Source organism: Belonocnema kinseyi, chromosome 6, assembly GCF_010883055.1.
Source record: "Belonocnema kinseyi isolate 2016_QV_RU_SX_M_011 chromosome 6, B_treatae_v1, whole genome shotgun sequence".
Lineage (NCBI taxonomy): Eukaryota > Metazoa > Arthropoda > Insecta > Hymenoptera > Cynipidae > Belonocnema > Belonocnema kinseyi.
Window position 1 is genome coordinate 118,384,328 of NC_046662.1, and position 8,145 is coordinate 118,392,472.

Genomic DNA, 8,145 nt, shown 5'->3' on the forward strand with positions numbered 1-8,145 from the left:
AAGTACTGGATACGGGTGTATTTTATACAATTGATAGAATTTTTTCCTATTAGGAGAATGTCTACTGACATCATTAGTCTGTTTGAGTGATATCCTATATTAGCTTTACTCATTTGATGCAAATATTTTTACTATTTAATGGAAATTCATATTTACTTGTTTCTTTGTGTATTTCCGTTATTATCTTGTGTAACTGATTGTTGGTTATTAGGCCTGAATGCACTTTTCTTTCTCTGATATTTTCTATATTTTTATTTAATGAAAGAGTGTTAACCCCTTCGTTGGCATTGACATTAAATTATTCTGTATATTCTAGAGCTAACCGATCTCATCTGCATACTCTTCTTCATTTGTTGATGTTAGGAGTCCAACTACTGATCCTATAATTGATTCTATGAATCCTAGATTTAGTACTCGACATTTTCTTATCGATCTGGGCAGAGCTTTACTTTCGGGTTTGTGGTGATGAATTTAAGATAGCATTCTGCTTCGATTGTTGTATTCATTTTCCATTTTATGAAATATAATACTGTTATTGGTTGAATGTTATATTGCATCCGACGTTCAGAGATAATTGGCAGCAGAAAAATTAGATCCATTTCCATTGGAGATACCCTGAGGTTGAATTGAGCCACTCTATATGCATGTTGAAAATTATATTAATTATAATGATTTGTTTATAGGTAACTCAATCTTCTCTTTAGTGGAAAAGGAAAAGAAGAATAGGCAACCTCAAATTCCTCTTTTATTTTTATTTCGTTTTTCTTTCATGTTGATGTTATGCAAAGGGGAAATGAGAAGACAACCTGCAAATCCTCTTCCTTCTATTTTCTTTTATTTACGTTTTATTAAAATAATGTCCTCATTTCATAACATCGTTAAAACTTGATTTGGTTAAGGTCCTTAATTCTAAGATTTACATTATATATATAAATTACTTTAATATTTTATAACATGATGTGTTAAATAAGCTATGTAATTTCTTCAAAAGATTGTTGCAGGGTTACTTTTAATGTTTTATTCTGCATGTGAATTTTCTCTCTTTTTTTAATTCTTGTTCATTGATTCCAAAAACTCTTCTTCCGAAACTTCATTATATGCACAGGTTTTGGATGTTTATTCCTTAGAACCATTCTATTACAAATACTTATTGTGTTTCCTCTTATGTAGCAATACGCTTACCAGTCTTTCCATTTAAAAAGTTTAATAACATTTTCGACGCATTGACTGTGCATAAAACACAGATATATTCCGTCGGATTCTCATTACGTCCTTTGATACAGAAATAAACATCTGCCACTTTTTAAAACATTTTTTTAGCTGCAGCATGCTCTCCTAGTTTAATTTTAGTTTCCTCATCGCTAATTGTAATAAATAAATGTCTACGTTTAACATCTCGCACGGCACATTTAAATAAATATTTTTTTATTATGCGGAGGTCTCTCTTCTCGATGTATGCTATAATTTGGCTTAGGCAAGTTATATTGAACAAATAATTCCTCCAATGGTCCCTTGGCAAACCCTATTTGTTTGATATCACCTTTGGGTTTGTTAGTGGAGGGGTAATTTGGCCCCTCTGGTAACTTGATCATTAAGATTATTAAGATCATTAAGATTAAGGAAAGTTGTCTTATTATTTAATATTATTGAAATTTACTAAAATTGCGATGTGCTCATCTGAAATTTCTCCTATTTCTTCGGATCCATGACTTACTATTCAACTTATTTGTTTCAGTTTCTCTTTTCACGTAGACTTTTTCTCCTATTTTCCCGCTGAAAGGATTCAATTTTCTGTCACAGAGTAGTTTAGAACGATGTTTAGCGCTAATTAAATTTCTGGCTGCAATATTTTTGATTTCGGATATTCATAGTATTAAATCTTCAAATATGAACCACATGTTTCTAGTTTTTCATCAAAGGAAATGAGCTTGGACTACAAGCTATTTTTTAAACACAAATTCGAATGGTGTAAATTTGGTTGCTCCATGAATTGAGGTGTTGTAAGAAAACATGGCAAAGGGTAGTAATATGTCTCAATCATCATAATAGTCCATATCCTGAAGTAGTTATTTCACTAATTTCAAATATTGTCCACAATTTTTTTTAACAGTACCTATAAATGCACTTCCTTTTCTGTTAGTATTGATTTTGGTGCTCTGTACTGAGAAATACTTTATCAAAAGTATCTATGGGCGCATCTGTTATAATCATCGGTTCGTGAGTTTTGGCTCGTATTATTTTTGGGTCTTGACTAACACTACATTTTCGCACAAAATCGGTAACTTGCTTTATTATTCCTGGCCACATAGATTTTTCGCGTCTTCTTCTATAAGTTTTGTTAATTCATTACTGTCCTCCCAATTTACTTTCATGATTTTCAATTATTATCTAGGCTCGAGCATCCTCTGGTGGAATTCGTACATTCCCATAGCATATCATAACTTTAACTTTGCTATTTTCGCATGTTTCTTTCAACATTTCCAGAATAGTCTCCTTTTTCAGATCTGCGATTAAATCTCCATGTGATAACATTCGGAAAGAATTCACGTTTTCTCTCTCTAGGGCTAAATATAGATTATGTAATCCAATTTTCAAATTTTCTTTAGTTAACGGATCGAAGTAATTTCATATTATAATTCTCGTGTAAATTTTATTTTGGCCACGTGGAGATACTTAAACCTGACCTACTTTTGGGTATTTTTCTTTAATCTCTGACGGATCCAGGGCTTTAATGTCGATTAACAACCATCCTATAGGAGTTGTGAATTCGCAATCTTCGACAAGAAAATGAACGTAGTTTCCTATCAGGTACGTTAAATTTACTCTGCAGCTCATTCAGAATTCTGCATCAGAATTTGCTGATACATGTCGGGCAATGCAAGTTGTACGCTGGTTACAATAGAGGTATAATGATTAGCCTCTGTTCCCTCTATCGCAGGATCAGTTGCCGCAACCTGGCTTAGTTATATTTTTCGGGGATGATAATTTTTTTCTGTTGCTGAGAACTTTTCTAATTCCTTAGGTGGTTGCGACAATGATTTAGACAAGGATTATGATATTACACAAGTGTATAGTCGAAATGCGGCCATGATATCCGGGGTATTATGTGCGTTTTTTGAGGGTTTGAATGTCCTACTTTTACGTTGTTTAACCTCAGATGTCATGGTTGGTTCTGGGGGTGGTTCCTGTAACACCGTTGCTTTTGTGTCATTGCTATTGTCTCTTTTTCCGTCCTTTGAACTTTGATTCCTTTTAAATCGTTTTCCGTCTGAGTTATCAACGACCTTATTCTTTGGTCGAATTCCGTTTCACTGTCCGGTTCTATTTCTACAATTGCTTGAAGGATGTTCGAGTCGTTTTTTCCTTTGTATACGGCCATGATGCCATGATCTGGATAGTTCTCGTCATGGAGAAGTTGCTAAGGGCATATCTAAACTAGGCAAAACGCTCCTTTTCTTTTGCAGAATTGGGGTGCCCTGTCGGAGTTGTTGGAAGTATCTTCAGACTCGGAACTATCCTCATGATAATTAGGTTCAGGTTTATTTATTCTCTCTTCTACTCTACGCCGAGGCAATCTTTTGCTTATACTGCCCTGAAGAACTCTCTAGAATAAAATTTGGAGAGAGTGTTTAAGCATTTGCGATCAACTTACCTGGTTTGTATTTGAGTTGATACTCATAGTCTCGTAATTTGAGACGCCATCGAACCAATATATGTCCTGGATCCTTGACCATGATTATCCTTTCCAATGGCTCGTGATCACTAACCAACCGAAATTCTTTCCCGAAAATGTGAGACCGTTAATGATAAACGGCATATAAGATGTCAAGGAATTCCTTTTTCGTGGTTGAATAGTCGCATTCTATGCTGTTTAATACATGAGAAAAAAATGATATCGATATATCTATGCCCTCCTTTTTTTGACTTAACATATCACCTTTTGAGTAAACTGAAACGTTAGTAGTTATAGTAAAGGGTTTTTGGAAGTCCAGATATTGGAGAATGGGGCTTTCGCATAACGCTTGTCTCATACTTCTAAAACTTTCGGCTTCTCATGGTTCCCAATTAAAGGAAACTCCCTTTTTTAGAAGGTTAGTTAAAGGCTTAGTCTTTGCAGCAAAAACTTGGATAACTCAAAGACCGTAAAATATTGTGCATTACCTAAATGATCTAATATTTCCGTAATATTTGGAAGTGGGTAAGTATCCCCAATAGTCTTCTTATTCAATAGTCTGAAATCAATTACTACTCGATATTTCCTCTTTCCTATGTGGTTAATCTTTTTGGAACTATTAACATGGGAGAGCTATAGGGTGATTTTAAATGTTCGCTTGCATCTTCCGTTTACATCGTCTCGATTACATTTTTCGCTTCTTCATGTTGAGAGGGAGAAAATTGATAAGGACGTACATTGATAGGTATATCGTCACTAGTATGTATTCTATGGTTAGTTTTGTGCGTGGGTGTTAAAGATTCTCAGTTTCAATAAAAAACCTTCGGCTACTCTCATCATTTCTGTTACATGATCCAATTCTTCTGGATTTAAATATTTTAATTCCAAAACGTTTAAGATTGCTTCCACTCTATTTTCTGGCGGTGAGTTATCTTTGCCTATGCAGTATTCGTCTAATTCGTCCCCAGTTCCTTGTCGATAAAAGGGATAGGCCTGGTAGGGTTGGAATGGGTTACTAAAGTTTTATGCCAGAATAAGATTTCGGATTCGTGACAAAAAGTATAAACGACACAGCGCCCGCCCAATGAGACTCGCGCTCCGTGAAAAATGACTGCGAATCAGAGAACGAGTAGAGGCTTGTTGTCACGGATCCAAGATTTCTACTCTTTCTTATCTGAGATATTCTCTTCCCAAGTTTCCATCTGTGTTGACATGAAAATCCGGCGTAACTACGTCTGGGTAATAAGAATATGGGTTATAAGGTTTGTTTGATGCTGGTAAGGTGGTATAGGGGTGTTAGAAAAATTAGGGTTACTGTCAATTTTTGCCTTGCTTCATATTGAAGAGCAACTTTCAGGGCAGCTTCTCGGTTTGAGGGGTTGCGTGCTTCGACCAGCCTTGAAAACTGTCCGACAGTCCGCGTTAGAAGGCCTCAACTGCGCAATCGTTTGAGGGGGCTGATGGTTGTTCCACATTGACATATTTATCTTCAAGTGCAGCTTGTGCTCCTGATTTCAAAAGTCTCATGCGAACAAAGAATTCGCTGGCGTTTTCTTCTTTTCTCATTCTAACGGTAGAAATTTCACGAAAGTACCACGAGTATGTTTTTCGTGGGTCAAACATTGTTTTAGGTGCTTGTCTAAATCACTTATGGGTGCGAAGTTTTTTCCGTAAATGCTATCTTTAGCCGCATCCTTTAATCGGGCTAAAACAGCTTTCACAGTTTCAATAATAAGAAAGAGCTCAACAAATGTGACATTATTCAATTCATGAAACAACCCGAGAAATGAATTTCGTTGTAGGTAATAAATTTGCTTTCGTTTAAATGAAATAGAGCTCGTTGCAATACAAGTGGACTGTCTGACTAATCACGTGCTGATTACTGACTGAGAGTTACCTCTATCTTTCAGTACAAAAAACAGTAAAGGTTAGACAGTGCGCTTAGCCAAAGCACGAATAACAAAATTTGGATTAATTTATTTTCGCGATTGCTCAAAAAATGTTTTTAATGGTAGATATGTATCAGTTCTTGCGGATACATGATTGACTTTAATTAGTCGCTTTAATCAAATACTGCAACTTATTCTAACCACGAGTGTTTAGAAGCGGTGCTATAATATAAGTAAACGGTCGCGTAGATTCATACCGAATGTATAGATAATGTCGTTATTTTAAACCCTTCGCTTACACAATCTTGATACAAAGAATGTACAGGCAAGGTTAATACAGGTATTTCTTAGGTTTATTAACGATGTCAGAACTTGCGAGCATGCGAAGTATACCAACGCCTATTATGCACTTCGAACCTAGCCTTGCCCCGAAGGATACCATACAACGTATCTAAGACGGACATATACTCTCGAGTGCATGTGAAGTGGTTATCTTAGAATTACACTGAAGTTAAATTGTTAATAAAAACACTGAATTTAAACGGAATTGACAATCCCACCGTGGCCGCCAAATCAGCTGGTACGTCCCAAAATAAAGGCGAGGGTAGATTCTGAAAATGGTTAGAATGAGGGAGACCATTGAGTTAATTGTGTCAGGCTGGTAAGACCTGACAAATTATTATTTTTGGGGTACATTTTTCACTTATCAGCTCTACGCCAATTGTGTTAAACCAATGTTCTTAAAAACAGAAGTGTAGTGAAGATAGTAGATGATTTATTATAAAGATGGTAGAATAGGTAAAGGTTATATAATTACATAATTTAGGCATTTTAAAAGTTTATAAAATTTTGATGCACAATACTCAAAAAATTAAAAGGAAACACAAAACTAAGAATTAGATCCGGTAATTCAAACTGAATCTGCTCCATGGGAATCAAATGTCACCCCTAAGGAGAGAAGCTGCTTTTAGCAAAAATGCCGTTTCGAATTTGAATATGAAAACGGAATAAATTCCGACTAATCAGAAACAACTTTTTAATTTGTCTCAATCTGTGGCGAAATCTTCGATAAAATGCAAGAGTGGAATAGTGTGAATGTCAGGATATATAGATGAGTAAGATGGCGACAAATGCTTTCACATGGAATTCAAAACAGAAACTAATACTTCTAATATTATTTGCAAGCAAGCAGCAGAGATACTGCAACTACCCTACCGGCAGGAATTATTCTTTTTTTCATCGCATTTCTCATTTCTTACGTAAAAGCCGGATTACATGAGAAAATTACGAGGAAAACGAAAAATTTTATCAAAAGCATGGACGCGTGGTAGGACCGCATTCTAGATAATATCCTATCATAAGTCAACAGCCAGCTTGTGGTAAGAACGGTCTGACACCCGCCGCGAGATGTCAGCAGTAAGCAGCCAACGTCAGCGTTTATTTCGCTTGGGACTTTTGCATGGAATCCGGTTTTTACGTGTGATCTAAGAAATTATGTGAGAAGAAAAGGCCACTCCTCCCCACGAGTGTATTTGCAGTGTTGCACCTATTCCAAAAATGTGTCATTAAAAGCCATTGTCGGACTTCTTCACTTCTACTTTTCCTCATTTCACACTTTTCGATTCTCGCATTTTACAACAGATCCCAAAAAATATTATACCATATAGTAGCGACTACTCCTGATCCAGTAAAACTTTCGGGTCACAGGAAACTTTAAAAATTGATCTTCAAACATTTTTACCCTGCGCTGCTCGAAAATCCGTACGTCTGATATGAATATTTGTTCCAAATTCAGATACACACAGTCTCAGCCAGAACTTGATACACGGTTCAACCACGATTATACTTGCTTTCATTCAACAGTATCAATTTCTGTGCAGATATACAATAGCAAATTTAAATATAAGTTATTTTGGATTTATTATATGTGTATGCTTTTTACAGGTGACTTCTTCATATCGACTAGATTTCAGACCAGAATTTGCGAGAGTTACTTTACAATGGAACAAATTTGAACCTTATCCAAAAGCTTACAGTACTGGAAATCAAGTTAGCAGTAGATTATTGAGCTGCAAGAATGCTAATGCATTGCTAATGCTTCCTGAAAAAACAAATGAATTAACTGAGATTGAAGAAGGGGAGGTAGTTGATGCAGTGTTACTCAACTTTTTCCAAAATGTTGAGAAAACTTTTTGCGATTGAAACATCTATTCTCCATTATAAAACGTTCTCGTTTTATTCGAATTCCCACGACAATTGTAGTTCATCCCTTGTAAGCCCTGAAGCCTGTGGTTTATTTTAAATGACAATGTATCATTCATTTTGTGTCAGTAAACTTATAGCTGAATCTTATAGTTGCCTTTTTTGGTTTTAAAAATGATTTTAAGGCGTATTCCTATAAAAATAACAATCCTTAAGGAAGTTCTCTAGAAATTGCACTATTTAAGGGATTATCTGATATATTTACAATTTACAATATATAAAAAAGGTTATGATGCAGAGATCTTGTAATCTGTCACATTGTGCAGGTAGACATTTTAAATTGAAAACAGTACCATTTTTATATATCCCCTGTAGAAAGCT

General features: G+C 35.4%; 1 protein-coding gene across 3 annotated transcripts in view; it reads left to right on the forward strand.

The window, feature by feature from the left end:
- LOC117174240 (gephyrin) overlaps window positions 1–7,914 on the forward strand; it is a 309,691-nt gene extending 301,777 nt beyond the window's left edge. For 2 of the 3 annotated variants that reach the window (XM_033363135.1, XM_033363137.1), the window contains exon 11: window positions 7,507–7,914. In XM_033363135.1, the coding sequence (XP_033219026.1) occupies window positions 7,507–7,764 (258 nt within the window). In that variant the 3' untranslated portion in view covers window positions 7,765–7,914. The remainder of the gene's footprint in view (window positions 1–7,506) is intronic. The other variant, XM_033363138.1, reaches the window with a different exon arrangement.
- Window positions 7,915–8,145: the final 231 nt, after the last annotated feature.